Genomic DNA, 21,887 nt, shown 5'->3' with positions numbered 1-21,887 from the left:
ATTGCGGTAAAAACAAGACTTAAATAGTCATGTGCAAGGAGAGGCTTTAGGTGCCTTCGATGTGATGCAAGGCTAAACATCGAAGTGTCCAAACAATCTTTATCGGCAAGATCATGTTGCTGACAGATCTTTGAGGCAACAACCCTAGCATATTTTGAAACCGATCATCCATACAACAATTTATGCGAACTTTGCTACCACGAACTTCGAACATGATCATATCGCTACTCCAACTACTGATAAAACTCTTTCGAACACTGGATTTTTTGTCTCCATATTACAGGGAATTGAAAGACGATCACGAAAAGCCAAAAATCACTCAATTTAAACTTGACACAAAGAAGCAAAATAATGAAGCGAATCGGGTAACCGTTCGGTCTTGGCTGACTAGAACGTTGACATGGTGGTAGACAGGAACATTGACGTGACTGAGTGGTGCAGACGCGGTGGGCACTGACTTTACCATACTGCTCATGTGGTAGTAACCATCGCTAACATGGTAATGCTTGCTGGACGATTATTGCTGACGTGGAAACCACCTTCACTGGCTTAATATCTGCTGGATGGACCGAGATTGCTGACGTGGCAATGACCAGCACCCACATGTCTCTATGGTGCTGACGTGTACTATTGATATAGCAGTCGGGTGCGGACTTGGTACCTCCTATGCGGACGTGGCGCTGCTGAATGGAATTTGACATCGCATGGTTGCCCGGAAGCACCATTTTGTTGCAAATATTTTTAGGGGGAGGACCCACTACCCACACATGAATTTGTCCGAGTAAGAGAAAAAATTCCTATCAGTGATGATGGGTGGGGTTTGAGTTCTAACTGGCAAGTTTTCGACGAACATAAGAACTACTGGTACAAAAAAGAAGGGTTTTGTTCAATTTGGAGTCAGTCGAACCAATCACCTCCTTAAGGTTGGAGCACCGTTCACTCATTGCCGCGACGTCGAGGCTTGAGCAATTAGAGACCCCTTAAGAGATGAACAAGTATCTTACAGGAAAATTTAACAGAAAGGATATACACTTCTCTATATTATCAGTCCGTGTAGGTAATCTTTTAATATACAGAGTACATTACGCTCACTAACCAACCATGCATGATCAATCTAAACACAGAAGAATAAACGGAAGTTTGATTCAGACATAGTTCAAATCCTACATGATGCTTTAGTGATGTGCATATTGCGGGGTAATCACTTTCTTTATTCTACTCTCTGTTCTTTATTTTTGGTGGAACCGGTACCGGCCCCTCAAATTCCAGAGCTGAATCAACCTGGAAAAAGGCCTTCAAGTTCCACTCCATGTAATGGGGGAACAACCATACTCAGCCAGATACATCTTTGTTATATGAGAGGGTTTCAAGTTGGCTGTGATGTGAAGCTCAAGGTTCTTCCAAGAACAAAAAGTACCAATGAGAACTCGCCAAGGAAAACTGTGTTGATTAGTTGTCGATCTACCGTCCATCCATATATAGTGACTCCAGCCGGATTGGACCGCAAATACATTACTGCATAACAAAAGTTTAAAGAAAGTCAGCTAAGCATTGTCTAAATGCAGAAAGAATGAATTTTGAGATATAATCACTTAACTATTCGACATGAATAAAAGAATTTGGGAGAACTAGGACAGTTTTATCGAAGCTCAGAGCATTACTAATTCACATACCAAATGCTTGTCTCTTGTTGTATGTAGACAATTGAGAAGCCATCTGTGTATAATTTGGTGGTCCAAAGCTATCCAACGACTCCAAATCACTTTCAGAGAAGACTGCATGTATTGGTCTTATTGGATTAGCAAGTGCTTCGAAGTTTTCCACACTAGTGGAGCCTCTCATGCGAGATGTATCTGATGAATAACTTGTTAATAAGGCATGCCATTGACTAGCAACAGATGCAACTCGTTGTGCTCTATGAGACATCTTTGCAGCTGCATGTAAGCAAATGCCTACGCTAACAACTTGAACAAAGGAGCTGACCTGGAGACATACACAAACATAGCCTTCAAAAAGCTGAAGCTAATGAATCCAAATGTATGTCCGGGCAAATTTTTATAACATTTACAAAGAGAGATATTGCCAAAATAGAACTTACTGCGAAATCCCCTCCACTGATGAGAGTGATGATTTGATGATACCCAATAGTTCGGAAGAGAGTCAGCACTTGACTAGATGTCACAACCAGGAATTCCAAAAGAAGAAAGATCCGGAATCGGTGGCTTATTTTAGAAAGATAGTACCTTAACCGAAGATGTTCATCCATAAGTGCAGTAACATCCGAACCACTTTCCAAAAGCTTATTGTAATCAGCAAAGTGGATAACTTGAAGATTGCAGACTAAATAGAACAAGAGACTAGCCGACAGAGAAATTATAGTGGAATAAGTCCATGATGAAAGCAAAGCAAACATTATAGCAACTGAGATCCACCATGAATCATGGCCAACATATATAACTCGGATAACTTCACGTATAGTCTTCAAAAGAAAGCAAGGTAACACCCACAGAACAAGCAAGCGGAAGAATCCCTAATGCACATGAAATACCAACACGAAAGTTTCCTCAATTAGTATTGCACAAGCTATCTGTTCTAGTCAATTCAACGTAATAAGCTATGTAAGAATATTCTGATTCAATACCCGACTCACAATGTGCATGAATCAATTATCAACAACTAAATCATACTTGAGATGCTGACTTAAAGTTACTCATTTCATCACAAAATTCACAACTCATATACTAGTTTAAGATGCATAAAAATGTTCGCGCATTTGGAGCACACAGTGCCCTCTACACCATAGATGTCAGGTATTCACCCATCCTTGTGCACCATAGCAGTATCTTGATGGCTAAGAACGGAGGCGGAAGCTAGACACAAAATAGTCTTTGCGTACCCATTGATGTATCCAATTTCACCATGTTCAAATAGACTCAAAACTCCTATTTCACCGATGTGCACAGTGACTCGAGTTCGCAACTCATTAGCACCAAGTTATTTAATTATCAATCAAGAAATATAAAATAGACTTAAAACTCATATTTCACTGCAGTACACAGTGACCAAGTTCGAAACTTGTCAGCACCAAGTTCTTTATCAATCAAGAAATACAAAATAGACTCAAAACTAAATTAGCAGGAAACCTTAACAAAATAGACTGAACACAAAATTAGCAAGAAAATACAAAGAGACTAGTTTTACCTGGATCATCTGGATGTATTGTTTCCGGAATTTGTCCATATGACCATGATGCCGATCAACAAAAAGGAAATTCCGAATCCCATGTTTCCTCAAATTATGTGAAACACATAATAAAGAAATGGCAGAAAGAAGAGACTTAGAAGCTAAAATATCAAGTTCAAATTTATTGATTTGATATTTTTCACAACCTGAACAAGCAGGAAGTAGTAAAATTGAAACTGGTATTGAAACACCAATAATCACAAATGTAAACCAAGATATTATAGTCCCCAATAATGAAGATTGATGAAAACCAAATAAGAACAAGAAATTGTTTAGTTTCTTTAGGCTTTTTTCTAGTTCTTCTTCTTGTTCTTCTGAATCACTTAAGAATCTTTCTTCTTCTTCTTTTAGTAGGATCATGTTTTGGTTTGGGTCCATTAATGAAACTACTAGGACTGTTGTAGTGAATGGTCTTCTATAACTGTGTTGTTATGTTGATCAGCCATGAATCATAGAGACGTAAAGTTATAGCTATTGGGAAACATAAAGGAAACAATGTTGACTCAAATTTCTATAACATAAAGAAATTTGTCTTGTATCAGTATGTGGCCTCAAAGTAACGTTACAATACTACCCGCACAACTATATTATTTTATGAAAATAATAAAGTTGGAAGACGTATATTGCTGGTGGAGTAGGTAAATTTAGATATTATCTAGCCACACTAGTATACTATAATTTGGGTATAGGCGGTTCATTTCAATCATTAGTCCTTGACTGGTGCATCCAAATACTAATTAATAAACCACAAAATTGATTTAAAAGATCAAAACCAGTAATTCTGAGTGAAAAAGACATTTAAAATTTAATATTGTTTAAATGGACGAGAAGGTAAGAATAGCCGGATGTAAACAGTTTCATCCTATCCTTTTTCAAATACTTTTAATTTACATGAAGATGTATCCAGTTTCATCCTCGCTCTTTTCTAAATTTAAGCTACGATGAATCCAGTTTCATGCTATTTTTTTTTGTCCATTTTATCTATATTAATTTTTATTCGTCCATTAGAATCATATTTTAAAAGTATTCGGATAAATAACTCATTTTCCGTCGACAAACCCCTATTATCTTCTTTTGGGAAAGAAACTTCCTAGTATCATGTTTTGGTTTGGGTCCATTAATGGAACTACTAGGACTGTTGTTGGAAATGGCTCTTCTCTCCTGTTATGTCGATCAGCCATGAATTCTAGCGACATAAAGTTGTAGTTAATGGGAAACATAAAGGACACGTGTTGGACTCGAATTGGATATAAATTTATGACAATAAAGTTGTCTTGTCATGTTGGAAAAGCCATATTGCTGGGGGTGCAGGTAAATTTATATTCTTTTCTTTTTTTCATTTTGGGAAAGAAGCTTTGTACTACCGACTAGGTGGTTTGGTAAAATTTCCACCTGAAATTACTGCTGTAGCAAAATATTTTCTCGAAAAAAATAGTGATTTCTGCTGCTTGATGTATCAGCTCTCATATGGCTCCAACAACTGTTGATGGATAAATGTTATAGGTATGGGGAATTTGGGAAACGTACTCTAATGCTTGGACAACTAATATGGACCAAATTTGAAACAATCAATCTAGATCATTCTCTCTCCTCCACCACTATCGATCTCGATATTAAAATCATTCCCCTCTTCATCATTCAGATTGTGCCACGGATGGTCCCAAATCTAAACTAGCACCTAGTGTCCGGACGGTAAGTCAAATTCCATTTTGGCACTACTATAGTTTGTCGCATGGGAAATGTAATTCGGGAAAGCATATTGCCGGGGAACTTTGCAATTATGAAGAAGGATTTGGGAGTTGTCTTGACTCTTGAGCTATAAAGAAAACCGATAAAGCAATGATTCAAGAGAGACAAAGCAATATAATCCATTTCTTTGCCTGTCTTGAATCATGAAAAGACTAATAAACACGTAGGGGTGGGATCTACCAGGGCGCACCACCGGAGGATCGAGAGTGGGCTAGTTTTGTGGATCCACTGTAACCCATTTTGTGTTTGTCATTTTTTTTCTCTCGCTTTTTGCTCTGTCCGTCGGTCATCTTTGAAAGGAAAAAAACATGGACAAGCAATCAAAACTCGAGATATTATTTTGTAGAAATCAAGCTTATGGGTGTGAATTCTCTTTTTTTCTTGCCTCAAATCATAATCACGGAGTCTTGAAGCTAAAAATTCATATCGAGTATTGCTTTTAAAATGAACTTGTTGGCTAGTAGCACAATGCTGTGTTTGGGAAGCGAAATTCAGGCAGGGAAAAAGATATTGTCTCAACAGGTTGTTATATTTGCGTCCAAACAAGAGACGCATTATATATCCGCTCGGTTGAAATGGTTGTATAAATAGCGTTTGACATGTGATGTAAACTTCCAAAGACGAACTTATAATGTCCGTTTGAGAATTAGGTATGTTTGTACCTAAAATTACTTTTAGGCACAACCACGATGATATGATGATGATTATTGAAGATTAGGGTAAAATTTGGTTGAGAACGAATTGGAGAAACAAACAAAGACAAAAGATTTTACGTGGTTCGGAATTGTGCCTACATCCACGGATGAATCTCCCTAAAGAGAGTTATTTTATTGATTCTATTACAATTGCTTCCCTTCTAGGGTTTTTCATTTTCCCCCCTCCTCTCGGATTACATTTCCCTCTATTTATCTTTGCGAATTAGGGTCTTACCCTCATTATGAGCTAAACATAAATGGTATTTATTTCCCTTATATGCCTCTAGATATTAAGTTTGCATGAAACTGCCCTGCATGCCTATTGACTTTCCCTACATGCCTCCTGGCATTAATCTTCCATGCATGCCTCCTTGTATTGATTTGCGGGCCTCCCGTGTATTTTATAAACGGTACAAGCATCGCCCCCTCTTAACCTCCAACCTGTTGGGGGTTAAGAATTTTGTTTTTCCTTCACGTCGATCGTCGATGACGTAACTCGCCAGTCGCCCCCAAGCGTGGGTAGAGACATTACAAAGACGCCCCCAACTGTGATAACCTGCAATAAAATTTGCTCACGTGCTAGGCGAGACTTTTTGCCACATGGTGGACTTGTGATGCTCGATAGTTAGTCGAGTCTTGAGTAGAATGTAGTGTGCTTGCGGCTGGGGCAAGGCTTTTTGCTCGCAACCTAACAAGGCTAGCGCTTACTGCTCGGGCAGGCTGGTTGTTGCTTGTGTTAAGTACGAGTCTTTGGACCAATATCGGGCATTGGGCTCGTGGTTCAGACGAGACTTTATGCTTTCCAAGATGCAAGTCTTTCATACTCGCGTACAAGACAAGATTTTATGCTTGCGATGAAAGCAAGACTTACGTGCTCAGGTGAAAGGTGATGTTTTAGGTGCTTGCGAAGTGATGCAAGGCTAAATATTGAAGGGTATATGCAATCCTCATCTCGAACTTGATTATGTCGCTATCCACGAACCACGAACTCGATCATGTTGTTATCCACAAACCTCGAACTCGATCATGTTGCTGCCCCAAGTACATATAAAAGTTTCTCGAACACAGAAGTTTTTGCTTCCGTGATGTAGGGAATTGAAAAAGGTTCTAACGAGCCAAAAATCACACAATTTGGACTTTAAACGAATAAGTTATTGACGAAACAAGATTTGGATGAAAGCGGGTGTGTTTGTTGGCGTCGCGTGATGACAGTGCAGAAGCGCTGACGTGTCACTTCTGACTGGGACGACATGGCTGACGTGGCACCCGAACGGTTCTGACGTGGAACAACCAGGTAATAAACTAGCTGAAAAGCCGGTGACGTGGAAGCTAACTCGATGCTGATGTGGCAGCTGCCTCGTTGATGACGTGGAAGATGACTGGTTGCTGACACGATACCGTTGACTGGATTCGATCAGTTGACGTGGCATGTCAGTTTGATGATGTGGCGTTGCTGACTGTGCATACATTGCTGATGTGGCAGAAGCCAAGTGTTGTGGCTTGGGCGGAAATAACCGTAGGTATCAGGAATTTGGGTGAAAACTTCCAACGGCTACGCTTGGCTGGCTCGGTCTGGAGTGGCTCGAACAGCTTGGCTCTTACATCACGGCTTGGCTCTAAGTGAACGGCTTGGCAGCTTGGCTTCTCCGGATCGACTAGAGGATTGCAGCGATTTGACTCAATACCTGAGCAGCTCGAACAACTCGGCTCGTCGGAGAACGTCTTAGAGCATCTTGGCTCATAGCTGCGGCTCGGCTCATCTGGATGGGGAAGAAACTTTAGTAACGTTTCTGTAATAGTTATAACTGTTATTGTTCTCTGGATTTCGCAATACTTGCTGCTACTGTTTTGGCCACACTTTCTTCAACTGTTTCGCAACAGTTTCTTCAACCTTTGTAACGGTTTCTTCAACCTCGCAACGATTTCTTCAGCCCTAATTTTTTTCTTGTTTGCTGATTTTTGCATGGAAATTCGTGGCATGATTTTTGAGCTTTTGACGCACCTATCTCAATGATAAAACACGATTGTTTTACACGAATCCACTTAGTCGGCGCCAATGTTTGTACCTAATATTACTTTTAGGCACAACCACGATGATATGATGATGATTATTGAAGATTAGGGTAAAATTTGGTTGAGAACGAATTGGAGAAACGAACAAAGACAAACGATTTTACGTGGTTCGGCATTGTGCCTACATCCACGGATGAATCTCCCTAAGGAGAGTTATTTTATTGATTCTATTATAATTGCTTCCCCTCTAGGGTTTTCCATTTTCCCCCCCTCCTCTCGGATTACATTTCCTTATATTTATACCTTTGCGAATTAGGGTCTTACCCTCATTATGAGGTAAACATAAATGGTATTTACTTCCCTTGCATGCCTCCAGGTATTAAGTTTGCATGAAACTGCCCTGCATGCCTATTGAAGTGCCATGCATGCCTCCCGGTACTAATCTTTCCTGCGTGCCTCTTTGTATTGATTTGCGGGCCTCCCGTGTATTTTATAAATGGTACAAACAAGGTACTCTAAATCAAGCTCGAGTGTAACGATGATTTAAATAATATTGTTTTATAAATCGCGTTGAGTGAATTCTAGAGACTTGATTGAAGTTATATAGCTTTTTTTTTCTTTTTTCCGAAAAAATAATTTATATAAAAGAAAAAGTTCATGATGGAGTCAGTTACATAATTGAATCGGTTGAATCGAACTCAGCGATCTAGTTATCTTACTAACAATACATATATTTAAAAAGTTACAAAAGGTCTTTTACAACTGTATTCTAACCATTCTATGTATCTGAATCAAAGATAACATTGGTATAACATGGTTAAATGTCCATTTGTGGTTTGGAAACAAAGCCAAACCTATTAACAAATCAGCATTTAGAAGAAGTGTTAGGATCATTAAGAGATCCAACCATTTCTCAAGGTTTTCATCAACAACAAAATAATAAAGATACCACATATGTCTGAATCGGGAGGAAACTGTCTGGATCGGTGTCTAAATCGGTCGAATACTGTGTTGGAATCGGTCTGAAATGGTGTCGGAATCTCATAGTTGAAACTGATTACTGATGTTGTTGTTGTAGATACAAACCCTAAAACTTGATATGAAGATAAAATTAAACCAGATAAAAAATAGAATCGGGTGACCACTAAAATAATAATAGCTATGGGGAAACATAAAGGAAACATGTATGTGGCCTCACGGTATCCTTACAATACTACCCGCACAACTATATTATTTTATGAAAATAATAAAGTTGGACGCGAGGCATATTGCTGGAGAGCAGGTAAATTTAGATATTATTATTATTTTCTTTTAAGAAAGAAATTTCGTAGCGCCGACTAGGTGGTTTGGTAAAATTTTCATCTGGCGTTATTGTTGTAGGTTATGGTAAATATATTCCTCAAGATTTGCACTTAATGATAAGATTTCATCCGCTGAATAATTTTACAATTTTCTCGAGATGTGTTCTTGAAGAAAGTTGTGATTTCTTCTACTTGATGTATTAGCTCTCAAATAGATTTGGTCTCCAAGAGTTGTTGATGAATGAAAGTGGGGGCTGCCTGCGAAAACTCCCAATGAGTAAGAGTTATTGCAGGTTTTTTACGGGGAGAGAAAGATTAGAAATGTTTAGCTTTCGGTTAGAATTTCACCTCTATTTATAACTTGTAGAGAAACGTAGCCAGTCCAATTAATATTTATTTGGATACATTTTGACTACGTATCTGGACCAAATGCTCTCCAGTTTCATCCTGATCCAAACCAATTCCATCATTTTTTAAGGACGAATAATGTTTAAATGTCTATCTAGACTTACCAGTAACTGATTCCCCCTCTTTTTAGGATTTTTAACTTCCAGGTTTGAATTAATTCACTTTTTTTTAATTCACTTTTTTTTAAGAGGTTCAATTAATCTGGTCATTTGGTGTTGAAGGATAACTGTTGCATGGGCTATAATCATTCTTTCAACCAAAGGACCAATACTTATATATATTGGGTAGCATTATTAGGTTGTGACACTTGGGCTCATATACCAAATTATATGATATAAACATCATCCCTTTTTAATCCTAAACTTATCGATGGGTTAGAGGAGTCCCTTAGTTCAACTGCTTCGGCATTTTACTCAGTCGCCCCCAATCTACGTACTTGTTGAATTTTCATGGTAGTCTGCTTGTGAACAAGCTTGCACTTGGTGTTACTGGACGCGAATTTTCCGTAGTCGAATATGAACGAGGCTTTATGATAATATCACGAGTTTCAAGATATATGTTTGTTGCTGTAAAAAGCCTTTTTGCTTGCATTATAACAATTTTTTTTTTTGCACTATGGCAAGGCTATTATACTGACGACTATAATTGTTAGCACGTCTCTTGGATAATATATGGGTCTTCTGAATCAACAATTGTTGTCGGTCTCTTGAGACAAGAATTCCTAGTTGCACGGTCTCTTGAGACAAGAATTCCTAGTTGCACTGGGCAAAAATTGATGAAATGTTTTACTTGCGATGAGTGCAAGACTTAAATCTCCACTTATGAGGTAAGGTCGTAGGTGCCTACATGATGGAAGGCTTTCTGCATGTATTGTGGTTGCGGTAAAGCTTCAATGTTTGGAAAACCCTAGCATTTTTCTTCTATAAGTATAGAGACCTATGTATTTACATTGGTATATTCCAATTGATATTCCAATTGATATTCCAATGACGATGAGTTGTGATCGGCCCCTTCGAGATGTGATTCCAAATACTTATTTGGATGAAATTAAAGATTTATTGTTGTTAAGTAATAAAGATCGACAACTAAAAAAAGAGATTGTTTTCATGGTAGATAAACAGTTCTCTTTCTCTCTATTTGTAATTTAGATATTCTTTCTTCATAGGTTTGTATTTCTTTGTATATTTTTCTTGAGTTGTGTTTAAGTTTTTCTTTATTTTCTCTTTATAAAGATTCCTTCATGTTTAATTGTGAAATATTAAGAAAACGGAAAAGATAAGTGGCTTGTAAATTTTGAATGAAACCCAACTAATTGGTTTAGGGCTCCATATGGGACGGGACGGTACGGGTTTTTGGCTAGCTCAGTATCTGTATCTCCTTATGACCGGTACCTGTACCTTGTATTTGTATCTGTACATGTGCAGTACGGGACGGGACATGACATGTACCTGTTTAATTCAGTACGGGAGGATACCGGTTCTTTACCCGTAGCGTATTTAAAATTATAAAAAAATAAAATAAAGCAAAAAAAAATTTAAATGAAGTTATGAACCACACCAAAAATTCCAAACCCCTAAAATCAATAACCAAAAAATTACAATCAGTTTCAAATCTAAAGTAAACAACAAACTAAATAGAAATGAACAAAAAGTAATTAGTTTTCAAAAACCCTAACTATTATTAGATGTTATTACTTGTTGCTCGGTACTACGGGACGGGAATAACCTAGAACTGTTACTTGTATCTATTGTACGCACGGTTCCAGTTTTTGGTACTTGTACCTGTCTCGTCTGACCGCGGTTCCGCAACGGTACCGATACGATTCCTGCGGTTCCGATACTGTTCCACGGGACAGATCCGATCCTGTGCGGCCCTAAGTTGGTTGAGCTTCATTTTTCTTGTTGAACTTCATGGAGACAAAAATACGAAAGGAGATTAATGGAGAATCAACCAGGTGAATTGGCTAAGAACTCCGCTGGATCACCTAGTTCACGGGTTAGACCGGTCAATTCACCTGGGTTAACAATTATGACACGTTTTTTGTTGTAGAAAAATTTCTAGTCAAAAGTTGTCCCAAATCCCAATCCATTGTTTAAACGATCCAACATTTTCCCGGTTGGACCATCATGGTTCTTAAAATACATTAAGAATCGCATGTGGGACCCACATGGGAATATTCTTTGGTTCAACGTCTATTGATAACACCGATTATTATGTGGTTGTGACTTGTGATTTGGCTGAGTTATATGCGGCTGCTAAAAGTTCCCAATCGTTCTACACAGACCGTGAGAAAAACTCATCAAAACAAAAGTAACACAAAAATCCCAACAAAACAAAAGTAATTCGCGGTTGATGAAACCAAAATTTGGTTTCATCAAAAAAAAAAATTGATGAAACCCAAAGAATTTGATGAAATCAATTTTGAAATTTGGGATTTTTGTATCAATTTTTTAAAATTTGTGATTTTTGTATCAATTTTGTTTAAGATGGAGTTTTAATAGATCCCAACATTTGAATGGAGTTTTTGTAATACAAGTTTGGTCATCTTGGATTTTTATGACTAGTTTTGTTTCTGAAATTCAAATCAGGGTACCCGTCAAGTCAAAGCTAGCTGGATTAACTCATACAACATCCCCAAATAAATGTCAACATGGCCAAGTGTCGGCCAGATGGAAAATTAAACCAAATTTAAATTTGAATCTCTTATTGTGGATTAAGGTCTCAGTTATCATCTGACGGTCCGATATGCTCTAGAACGAGGGCGGAGCAGGCCTATGACAAGGGTGGGAAGTTCCCCCTTTTGTTGGATGACTTTCGAGCCCGTTTTTCGCTATTCCCTATCCAAAACTCTTTTTTCCCTTCTTGGATATCTCAATGTTTCTTTTTGTCTCAGCACAGCAAATTTCCTGGCTATGTTCCTGCTCTATAGTATGGATACATGTTTTTCTGCTTCGTGGCATATTTATTTATTTATTGGCATTCTATATGGCATTGGAAATGTTTTAAAATTCGAAGGGTCGTATATTAATATAGTCTTTTAATAAGAGATATCGGGATGTTTAGGTTTTCGTTTCTTAACCACTAGGACATTTGGACAAGATTTAAGTCGAAAAGCTAAAAATCCATATGAAAAACAAAATTTAGGGGGATTTTGTGTTTCCCCCTCAAAAATAATATCTAATTTGCATTACCCCCTTTATAAATTGATAATAGGTAAAACCCCCTTTCCTTCATAACTGCCGTTAACATACAATTAAATGTGTACGTGCAATTCGCGTGTGTACATTAAATATTTAAATCGTAAATAGATATTCTTACCTTGCGTATGTGGCGCTTTCTGATCCCTAAATCCTTTCTTCTTTCACGGATTGGAAGATCAACGGACGCAGATAGTCCGTCTCGGTGATGACGAAACAAAACCCAAAGAAGTCACTGGTCAACCATGAATACACCACTGCCTCTATGAATCACTCCTCTCCTTCTACTGCTTCACCAGACTCTGCTGCCGAAACTTAAAAGCGCAATTTCTCACATACCCAAAGCACTCTTCAATCAATCACTAAAATCGTAATCAAATAAGAACATAATTTTGAACGGCAGTTGACGCCATTAATGGTAGACGGTTTAAGTGGGTGCTCTAGCTAGTTGACGAAGGATATCGAGCTTTACTAATCAAACCCATTTCAAAAATCACCATAGTATACCCATACCATTCCGAAAGACACGAACAAATTGAAATTGAAATTTCCCAGGAACATATGATCATGACTTTGAAATTTAAATTTTGGGTTATTTTCTTACTGATTTATGATCGATTAAGATCAACGATTCTGTGATCAGTCATGATACATCATCACCTGCATCTTTTGCTGGTATAACTAAGCATATATAAATCTCAATTTGATTTCAGGATAATGAAGATCAAGATATAAATCAACATCAGTAAACATATATCCAACCCCAATTCCAATTTAATTTTTAATCTCTTATTTATCGATTTCTAAACCTTTTGCTTTCTTCTGACTAACTCAAACTTCAATCAATTTTTTTTCCTTTATCTGTTCGTATGGGAGAATGAAGATGGAGAAGAAGAAAAAAGATCTCCACCTTGTTTCATCTTACGACACGTCTTACTCAATAAGAATCAACGGGTATTATTGCAAGCCATGTCTATTTTCTATTTTAGGCTTAAGGGTATTTTAAAATTTCGAAAAACAATGTCTCGCACGTGAATTGCATGTGCACATTTAACTGTGCGGTAACGGCAGTTATGACTAAAGGGGATTTCACCTATTATTAATTTAAAAAAGGATAATGCAAATTAGCTATTATTGTTCAGGGGGAACACAAAATCCCCCCAAATTTTAAAAAGATTGTACTGGTAAACACCTACTTAAATTTATTTTTATTATAAGAAGAGAATATATATTAAAGAAGCGAAGAATTTCTAAAACTAGTTCAGCTTTTCGGTGAGAATAATTCTCAACAACTACAACCAATTTACTATATTCAAAAATATCTGCAGCATAATAAGATTCCTTGGTTTTCTTTGATTTCTTTTTCTTGATATTGTTAAAATCATTTAGAATAGCTAAATTATTACTATTTTCTATTAGATCTAGTTTGTTTGTTTTTGTCTGCATTAAGAAATAAAGTGACCCACGATTTTGCAATGGGAGCAAAACTTTGTGTTGGGAATATATTTTTAAAATATTTTATCCCAATAAATATGTTTTTTATTTACAAATTTAGTCTTTATTAAAAATAATTAATTTTTTCTATAATTAATTTGACCGTTTCATTTTTCTGCTTTTAATGGTGTTAACAACACACCATTATAACTTCGAGGGTTTCATATTGTGGAGTTAATGGTGTTAACTACACCATAATTATATTTGATTAAAGAGAGATTTTGGTTGGAAAAACAAATTGAGAGAGTTGAGTTCTTCTTTATGTTTTTTGTTTTCAAAGGAAATATTTTTGTGAAAGAAAACAATCTGTGAACATCATTTGTTTTCTATAAGAGATTCTGAGCAAGAATGAAGTGTAGTAGTATCACATTCCTCACGGTGCAAGAGTGATTGTGAAAGAGATATTGAACTCGGCTGTTTTATCTTGGGAGCGACGCGACATGGAAGAACTGCTTGCACAATCTTGGGCAGAGCCGCGAAACGTCTTAAAGAATGTGACCTAGTCCGCGACTCAGTTGTAACAATGTTTTGTTTGTTTTTTGTGTGATTATTTTGCAGGCATAATTCAGCAATTGTTCCAACAATTTTAAGACGTTCTATTCTGCCACAGATATCAAAAGAAACGATTGCTGAAACGCGATAAGTGTCATTGTTTAATTTGTTTTATTAAATTATATAAACAGTATAATTCTTCCTTAGCAATTTAGCAAGATTCTTGGAATTAGTTTACTTAATACCTAAAGTAAATTTATGTATGATCTTGATGGACTAGGAATAACATGCTTAAATATATTTTTTTTGTGAATTTTTGACATAGAAAAATATTGTTGATGATAAATGGGTAACATGTTGTAGAGTTTTATGCGCATCTCTTTAACGAAAAGGAATTGGGTCTTGAAATTTTAACCGAGTATATGAGAAATCATGAGGATCATCCCTGTAAAATGTCATAATTTTTGGAGTCCGAAAAATATTTTTAGAGTATTTTACGAAACTGAATAATGTTGTTGAAAATTTCTGACGATTAGAAATTTAGTATTTCTGATCTCTGTGCTGATATTTTGGGTTTGTGTGAAATATGAAACTTTTAAATTATGAACTTATCTTCGAAACTCATTCTGAAATTTCCTATTTGGATTTTTAGATTGAGAGATGTGGTGATTTCAAAATCGTTGTGTACGTTTGTCCAAAATAGGAGATGATACTTGACACTAGAGATAAAAGATTGAGATGTCATAAATTATATTAAAATTCATGTTTTGATTTTGATTATTATTACTTCATACTCTTGTTTTGGAAATGAAAAAGAAGATCATTGTTAGAGATTAAGCTAATGCACCACATGTGCTTGATAATATGCTTAGTGGAAAGTTATAACTATATGTTATAACTATATAACTTTGAATCTTTCTTTGAAACTTAAGAGAAACATGGAGTGCTATGTTTTAATTGATTTTCAAGTAATTATGTAAGTGCATACCTTACATTTTTTTTTTGATTTCAAATGCTCACATGTACATGATTGTGACAGGTGAAAATTCACTTACTTGAGGAAATTTTATTTTCTAATGAAATAAAAAATTGCGGGAGATTAATCGATGTGTGGAGCAATGGAGTTGGTGATTTCTTTGTTAGTGCGCAAAGAATGGACAATGGTTTACAACCAATTGAGCTTTAAAATCAATTGAGGTATGTTTGATGAACTATTTGTAGTTACTGTAGTGATCAAATAATGACATTCTAAATTGAATAAATTGATTGTTCAATCTTAGAATAAATTTTAGGGAAACAAGATATTGAGAATTATTGTGTATGACAATAAACATGTGACTCATATAATTTTGGAACTTATGAGATGAAATTTTATACAAACCCAAAATCGAAATAATCAGAAACCTAGTCAAAACTAATGTGAATATCAACTCTCATCAAGAAATGAACATAATATTGATTATGAATTTATTTGTTATTCTTGCACGACATTGTAAGGATATCAAATATTATTAACAATGCTTTTCAATCTAAGTTGATGTAAATTGTGGATACGGTGAGAGGTTGGTATATATTGGTGTTTTACACCATGTTTTTTTGATAGGTTATGGTTCAAAAGTTGAACCAAATCGTTTGAAAGAAAGTGGTGTTGAGATATACTCACATCACTAGGATTTTCGGTATTGGTACGATCTCAAAGTTTACTTTGGGTAGAACAATCTTGTTAAAGATGTTCATACTTCCGAAATGAGAAAGAATTCTAGTTTCCTCCTATCTTGTTATTTACAAGATTGAGATTAGAAATTTGTTGAGTTTGATCAATGCAATACTACAAATGATATGTTATGGATAAAATGTTTGAGCATAATATTGCAATTTTATCATAACATAAATTGAATTTTGAATATTTGAAATATGAGATTTTGTCATGTTTTTTAAGAAATCAGTGAGTTAGTGATGAATATGAGCATGTTATATTTTCTTATAGACTTGGTGAATTTTTGAGTAACATGTATGTAATCTTACCTAACTCATAAAAGCATGTACCCTTTCAAATCTAACGCGAGTTGCATAAGTTTGAAATGAAATAAAATGTTGGAGAATTTTATAAAAACATGTGTGATGCTTTGAGTGGCCTGTATTGATATCAAATATGATACTTTGAGTAGTTAACTAGGTGTTGTTGTCTTCACGAAAATTGTTTGAATTTTTATCTACTATCTTGTACAAAACGTTTTGGGTTTAGATCATTGGTTTATTAGTTTTTCACAATTTTTGGGATCTTTGGATATTTTTTTGAAATTCTTGTTCGAGTCAAAATAGTGGGGGTTCCATATCCTATGCTTTAACATATTTGATTTAAATTAGAGGAACTAGAAAAATGAAGGTGACAAGTAATTCACTAAGAATGAACCTAGAAAAGCATATATAGTGAGACTAAATTTTAGTCATGAATATTTTGTTGCTTATAATTTGAAAGATAACTTCTTATAGAGAGTAACTTTGTTCTTCAAACTATTAAATCTTTTGGCAAAAAGTTTTTATGAGCCTATTGTTTTTAGACAAGCAAACAAAAAATTGTTGACTCTTACATTCATGTCGCTAAAGAACTTACATGCTTGTTTGTTGATGTTATTTCTACAATGTATGATTTTTTATAGTCATAAGTAGAAATATATACTTTTGTGTAAGTTAAGGATGAGAATCTATGTAAACCAAGCATGGAAGACTGTGTAATTTCTACAATAAAAGAAATCATATAAGTTAGATAAGTTATCCTTTATATTCTGAAACACAACTTTAAAAAAATTTATAAAATAAAAATTGTTACTTGATTCATTCGAATGATTTCAGAATTGATGAAAGTGAAATGCACAATACTCTTTGTTTTGTATGCATAAGTGATTTTTTGAATTTTTATTCTAATGTATAGGATGAAAATGAAATTGAGAACATGCTTAGTTTGCTATTTGACATGAAAGACTTGAGTGAAGATGATGTATATTTTTGAAATGAATTTTTTCTTTCTTTGGATCATTTTCATTTCAATGAAAATATAATTTTTAAAAGAGATAACAATATATATAGTCTGACTGTAAACAAGTTTTCACTCATTTGGTTTAGTGCTAATGCTTTTGAGCTTATGTGTGATTGCACTAGACATGAGTATGGTAGCTCAGTATGCTTCTTTGCTACGTGATTGACTATATATATAAGTATTTTTTGTAATGGGGGTGTAATATATTGCTTCCATAGTGGGGGTTTTATATTCAGATTTGCCAATCCTAGTATGGAAAATTGGTAAAACATTGAGAAGGTTATGAGGTGTTTCAAACACATCATACGCCTAGAAATACACTATCTAAATGGTTACTGCAATCCTTTAGGGATATTGCGAAGCTGATTGGGGACATCCTTTCAGTTGAATCCTTTAAGGGATGGAGCGATTCGATCCTATAATAGATAGAAGAATAGACATATTAATCCAATGTGATAGTACCGCGACCATTGCATGAATTGAGAATGTAACGACAACTATAAGAGTTGATTTTATGAGAATATGGATTATATAGTGTCTGAAACGAGTTTCGATTAGTTCTTTGACGAAAGGATTGATAAGAAGATGTGAATACATCTTAGGGATGAGGTTTATGCCCATTGAGATTGAGTCATCTATGATGGATACCCAACCTAGAAATAGGTTCAAAGGGACTAGACGAAGTCATAGGTGATATGGAGATGCGAGAATCATGCTTTTGAAAAATTCATCCCACGGCATGACATCCTGAAACGACTAAAGGTTGAGCTTAATTTTTAATTTTAAAATTTTAAACTCTTAATGATGTTTATATCTCTATTTAGAGTGGGGTACATTCAGGAGTACTCTTGATAGACTCACCTATATGAATGTGAAAGTGTGACCGCTTTCTATGAGAATATGGGTAGTTCTCTAAATCATTCATTAAACTAGGATACAAGCGCAGGGCCATAATGTGATGGCTTTAGACTTTACACTAGTATAGTCGTGTGTGTTAAGTAATCTTTTTATCTCCTAGAGTTCAAGACTTATGTTCACTCTATGGTCAGATTTTAAGAGAGCCTATTAACACTACGTAAAGGTTCAAGTCGCGAAACACTTTTGCTTATGCACAACTCTGTACGTTCTTGCTCAATGTTTTAAAAATATAAGTGGGGGATTGTTGGGAATATATTTTTAAAATATTTTATCCCAATAAATATGTTTTTTATTTGCAAATTTAGTCTTTATTAAAAGTAATTAATTTTTGCTATAATTAATTTGACCGTTTCATTTTTCTGCTTTTAATGGTGTTAACAACACACCATTATAACTTTGAGGGTTTCATATTGTGGAGTTAATGGTGTTAACTATATCATAATTATATTTGATTAAATTATGTTAAAACCTTTTAATATAAAGAGAGATTTTGGTTGGAAAAAACAAATTGAGAGAGTTGAGTTCTTCTTTATGTTTTTTGTTTTCAAAGGAAATATTTTTGTGAAAGAAAACAATCTGTGAACATCATTTGTTTTTTATAAGAGATTCTGAGCAAGAATGAAGTGTAGTAGTATCACATTCCTCACGGTGCAAGAGTGATTGTGAAAGAGATATTGAACTCGGCTGTTTTATCCTGGAGACGACGCGACATGGAAGAACTGCTTGCACAATCTTGGGCAGAGCCGCGAAACGTCTTAAAGAAAGCGACCTAGTCCGCGACTCAGCCATAACAATGTTTTGTTTGTTTTTTATGTGATTATTTTGCACACATAATTCAGCAATTGTTCCAACATTTTGAGACCTTAGGATTTTCATCTTTTTGCCAAAACCCTTGTTCACCATTATCTTCTTCGTCTTCCACCCAAACACGATCTGGGATATTCATAATAAAGTCCACTTATACCAACACTAGCAAAAAAACCATAGCCCAAATACAGAATGTTGTGATCTATCTGATTTGGTTTGACAAAAGCTTTCGCCATCGCCAATAGATTTTCTTTCGTCCAGTATTCTAAGCTTAAACCTGGAAATTAATCCACACCTTGGCTATAAAAGTTTGTTGATTGTCTGGATTGAACTTTGGATCCCACTCTCTAACTTGATGATATTGGTCAACCACCTTCAAAGATCCTCATGAACTTATCATAATCTTATCCTTTACATTATCAAGCTTGATAACAAAGAACTCCCTTCCAATAAGAATGAGCTTGACTTCACCATCCAGGTTCCATTCATATCATAATTGGTCCCTTGCTTTTTCTAACATAATCTTGCTCAAATCAAGCCTGGCGATGAGACTCAAAATCTACTGATTCAATCCCTTCTTATACAAACTATTGGTTAACTTAATGGTACGGAACTATCCTTTGAGAAAAGTAGAAGGCAGAGAATTCAATTCAGATGCAAAGACAACTCTATTGGAGGGAGATATTTCTATTAACAAAGAAGAACCTCCCATGGGAGGTCCATTGCTACAAAAAATTGAAAGTTAAAAACAAAACAACAGAAATAGATTACTAAAAAGAAAGATCTCAAACTAAAAACCCATAAAATGCTAAGAGAGTATAGACACCCATGAAATCTACATAGAGATAAGGGAGTTTAAAGAAAACAAGTCACAAAAAAGAAAAAAATAATAGAAATGGAGAACTAAAAGAGTAGCAGCAAATCACAAACAAATCTAAAGAAGTAATATCAAAGAAGCCCATGCACAACAAATTTAATCTGTAACGCCCATATCAAACTAAAAGAAAACGAGAAAAGGAGTTACCTGAATAAATCAATTGAAAGAGAAATCAAAGCAATTAAAGAGTAAAAATCCATTAACAAGATCCAAAGTGAATCCCAAAAACAGAAACCCACAAGTTATTTCCTTCAACTTAGCCATATGATTGTTGATCAGTAAAGTCTGACAGACGAGGAAGATGAATTGAGGATGCTTCTATAACAAGCAAAACATAAGAAGAACTTATTAAATCTACTCATGGTGTCGAATTAAATAGAGAAAATATTGATTTCTTCAATGGTCTAGAGTGACTAATTACTTCTTATTTAGTGAACCCAACTTGTCTAGACAACGACCATGCTTATGGATACTTGGTTTAGTATGTTAGTTAAATGGGATGCATTGTTGTTACTGGGATACAGTTATAGGAAACAACTAGACCATTTGATTTTGCATCTTATGCTAATAAAATTAGCCTTTTGCAGCTTATGCTAATAAAATGGGCTAACCGGTCAAGATAAATGTCAATAGACTTTTGCTTAATTATTTCTCATAATTTTCATCTCTTTGGTGATTGTTGCTTATTAATAAAATTGGCCTTTTTCCTCGAAGAAAAAAAAATGCATGAATTTGCATCTCATTTTCTTTTTATGTTTTGCTAATAGACTTCTTTTTAGATTAAATTGGGCTTATTGTTGAGACTTAGATATGGCTTAGGGTGGTTCTCATGGGGGTTGGCTAAACCCTCCATTTGCCATGCCAGCTGGCCTGACAAACTAGCCGCGCCACTGTGGGAAATAAGTTTGCTAGAGCTTCTCGGTTGAACTCTCATGCGTTGCTATCTCAAGCATGTTTGTCAATGTTAGTGATCAAAACTATAAGTCTTGATTTCTAGTCTACTATTAGTTAAGTCTCGGATTAGGATAGAAAGTGTAGTTGAGCTCAAGACTCCATGACAATCATTATACAGAGACGAATTGAAGAACTACTCAAGGAACTTGTGGAACTTCATCGACTAAAAGGTATGTGGAGACTTGAACTTATCTATCACTCAAAAGTCTATCTATTCTATTTCCTGTCTTGAGACAAAAGTCGTATTGCTATATAGACTTTGATTATACACATTTGCTATTTCGAGCCGAGTTTATCTCGCTTATCTATTTCTCGAAATATATGTTGGTAAGCTTTCGCTTTGGCCGAGTTCATCTTTACTAGTGACGAAAGTCATATTAGTTTCAATTACTTGAAAATGGCTTTGACGAAAAATGATTTGTGAATAACAACTATATAACGTCCTCTAAGAATGTTTCAATGATTGAAATGAGAGTTTAAAATATATAACCTTGGAAGGATATAAACATAGTGTGGTAACACATATGTGTGTAAGTCCTTATTCCACTGTGGGAAATAACAACTATATAACGTCCTCTAAGAATGTTTCAATGATTGAAATGCGTACTTTGCTGCTCAGGAAAACCGGAACTAAAGTCCGCGTACCAGTACGCCCACCATCGGAAGTTCACGTCCAGAGAATTTCTGCTGGAGTTTGTGAAC

The 21,887-nt window shown here is 35.4% G+C and overlaps 1 protein-coding gene across 1 annotated transcript; it reads right to left on the bottom strand.

Annotated features, from left to right (window-relative positions):
- Window positions 1-988: 988 nt before the first annotated feature.
- Window positions 989-3,770, bottom strand: LOC113284206. Its single transcript, XM_026533619.1, has 4 exons — window positions 3,202-3,770; window positions 2,099-2,530; window positions 1,674-1,983; window positions 989-1,515 (listed from the first exon to the last, which is right to left on the bottom strand). Exons 1-4 carry the CDS (start codon window positions 3,619-3,621, stop codon window positions 1,367-1,369), a joined length of 1,311 nt encoding a protein of 436 aa, XP_026389404.1. The 5' UTR covers window positions 3,622-3,770; the 3' UTR covers window positions 989-1,366.
- Between the last annotated feature and the right edge of the window lie 18,117 nt (window positions 3,771-21,887).

This window comes from Papaver somniferum, chromosome 5, assembly GCF_003573695.1.
Source record: "Papaver somniferum cultivar HN1 chromosome 5, ASM357369v1, whole genome shotgun sequence".
Classification (NCBI taxonomy): Eukaryota; Viridiplantae; Streptophyta; class Magnoliopsida; order Ranunculales; family Papaveraceae; genus Papaver; species Papaver somniferum.
The sequence above is the reverse complement of the archived record's forward strand: the minus strand, read 5'-3'. Positions and strand labels throughout refer to the sequence as shown.

What these genes read in the sequence shown, in the direction of transcription:
- LOC113284206 (XM_026533619.1), bottom strand. Translation starts at nt 3,621, where the DNA reads ATGGACCCAAACCAAAACATGATCCTACTAAAAGAAGAAGAAGAAAGA. An exon ending in AATACATCCAGATGATCCAG is followed by an intron (nt 2,531 to 3,201) that starts GTAAAACTAGTC and finishes CATGTGCATTAG; the next exon opens with GGATTCTTCCGCTTGCTTGT. An exon ending in TCAGTGGAGGGGATTTCGCA is followed by an intron (nt 1,984 to 2,098) that starts GTAAGTTCTATT and finishes GTATGTCTCCAG; the next exon opens with GTCAGCTCCTTTGTTCAAGT.